This window comes from Macrobrachium rosenbergii, chromosome 4, assembly GCF_040412425.1.
Source record: "Macrobrachium rosenbergii isolate ZJJX-2024 chromosome 4, ASM4041242v1, whole genome shotgun sequence".
NCBI lineage: Eukaryota > Metazoa > Arthropoda > Malacostraca > Decapoda > Palaemonidae > Macrobrachium > Macrobrachium rosenbergii.
This window is the reverse complement of record NC_089744.1, coordinates 41044099-41046598: the sequence shown is the minus strand read 5'-3', so window position 1 is coordinate 41046598 and position 2500 is coordinate 41044099. Positions and strand designations below refer to the sequence as shown.

The 2500-nt window shown below is 33.6% G+C and overlaps 1 protein-coding gene across 2 annotated transcripts in view; it reads left to right on the top strand.

Moving 5' to 3' along the window:
• The window catches only part of LOC136833018 (uncharacterized), a 105817-nt gene that overhangs the window by 85749 nt on the left and 17568 nt on the right, over positions 1-2500 (top strand). For both annotated transcript variants that reach the window (XM_067094669.1, XM_067094677.1), the window contains one exon: positions 1594-1773. In XM_067094669.1, coding sequence (XP_066950770.1) covers positions 1594-1773 — 180 coding nt within the window. The remainder of the gene's footprint in view (positions 1-1593; positions 1774-2500) is intronic.

Genomic DNA, 2500 nt, shown 5'->3' with positions numbered 1-2500 from the left:
ATAATGTGTATATGTATAATTTTGTGTATATGTATAATTTTTGCTTTGTGCTTGATGTATTTCATTACAAGTTACAGTACGGTAATGTACATATCGTTTAATAAAATGTGGAAAAAGCATAAACAAAAACATTAAACAAAAATAGATAATTGATATTTTTACCAGGTATGAAAGTATTTGTAATTACCATAACATTGTCACAACTAAAGTAAGAACTGAATGGAAAAAGTCTGAGGCCTTGGACAGGATTCAGACCCAGAGTTAATATGTCCAAATGAGGTTAGCATTAACTGCTTAACCACAAAGAACCTTGTAAGTCTGTTTCTGTCCATTCATATACATACCAGTCGAGTTCAGATACATCTGTTAGATCTGGAGTGGACCAGTCCTCACCATTATTGCAAGTATATAAGTAACTGTATTGCTTTTTAGGACAAAATATATAGATAGGATCTACTGGTGGTTTTTTGTTCCAGATATGTGTATTTACCATAACCACAATGACCTGTTAATTTTTAGATTTCTTCAAAATAGTATAGATATGCTTGTCTGTATTAAGATGGCTAAGATCCAAAAATATCCCATGACATGATTCTAATCCACACCCTTGTAAGTGATATCCTTGTCTTCAGCAGCCTTTTCCACAAGGATTCATAAACTTACACTAACTCCTTCATTCTTGGGACATTCACCTCCTCCTCTCTTCTGTCTTCCACATTCAAAACTCTTTTATTTCTTCTTAGAATAACGTGTTTTTCCTTAAATACTTGCTCAGCAATTCCCTTCTGTTTTTATTAAATGCCTCCTATTCCTTTTTCACTTGCTTTCTTAACTACCTAATCCAATTACCTACAGCCCACTTCATGATCTTCCCTTCTGTCATGTAGTTGCAACTAAATTTTTATTTACATTCAGTAATCAGACTTCATCAAGGAATTTATCTAATCATCTTGCACTTCTGTTACCCTCTTGTCTTTAAAACCCTTACTCATTTTCATTCTCTCATATTCCATGTTGCCACTACCTTCATACCTAACTCTTCTCACCTTATCCCAAAAGGGGTTGCAGCCTTTAATGAGCTTCCTGCAACTGTTAACTATCTTGAATGGTTCATTTAATAATTGGCTTTAGCAAATGTTTCAGTGACTGATGCCCTTACTGACTCCAATCCTATTTGTCCAGGCTAGTGACCGGCACCGAGTTTGATTGGCTTGGCACCCCTAGTGGCTATGATCCCTTCATATCTAACCTGCTTGTCATAATTACATTTACAGTCACATTCTCACCCATTTCTCTCCAACTTGCACTTTAGATTCAACCAAATAATGATTAGATATTCCTTCCATAAACTTGTGTTTTCAACTTCTATTTATGAGCACAATCTGACAAACTTTTTCCCACTACTTCCTCTCTCGCATATGTACATGGATATTCTTGAATATATTTTTTAAAATATTGAGTAGACTTAACACGTGGCTTTACATCATGCTTAAATATGGTATACATTGATTTGAATATTAACATAGACACAATGATTATGCTTCCAATACCCTTTCATTTATGATTAAGTCTAAAAGTAAATCCTTGTTGCAGGTTAATGATCAACAGGAGGAACCACAAGATATGGGGAATAATCAAACACCAGATGGGATGGGCTTGACCCCTTCTGATCCCTGGAGAAGTTCAAATAAAAGGCAAGGGCCCAAAACTCGCAAATCGAGTAAAAATACAGGTGGTAACATGAATGAAAATGTGGCAGATACTACCAAAAAGGTAACATCAAATTTCTTACTTATGATTTTCCTTGGCATATTTAAATTTTGAGGAAATTAACAAAATAATATACAGACTAGTTTTACTACAAACTTATCAGTATTTGTGATGCTGAATTATTGTGCAAAGAACCCTTCATCAATTATATAGGTTGTTTTCTTATTTCGTTTTTTTTATAGAGACTAACAACTGGTAAAGACATGCTGCAATTCTAAATTATCAAATAAATTATCATTGAAACAGTGACTTTTAAACAAAATTCAATTAAATTATTACATATGAGAAATGATCATATCAAAAACAAATACAAGGCACATTTTACAATGTGAACTTAGAACATGCAAAACACACACACACAGTCAGCCCCCGTATTCGTGGGGGATATGTACCACAACCCCCTGTAAATAGTTAAAATCCACAAATAGTTTAACAACCCCTCCCTCTAAAAATGCTTATAACTGCCTATCTTTAAAGTTCAAATACCAAATGTATACCTTAAACTAGTAAACTACATCAGATATACCTTAAACTATTATCCTATTAGTGTATTCATCTTTGAAATGATATTATTAATATAATTTCAAAGTCATCTTAAAGATTTTACCCTTAAAAATATATACTTATGTACTTCTAACCCTTCCAGCCAATGAGAGAGAGAGAGAGAGAGAGAGAGAGAGAGAGAGAGAGAATATATCTTTCTATCAACCACTCCCCCTTTCTATCCATC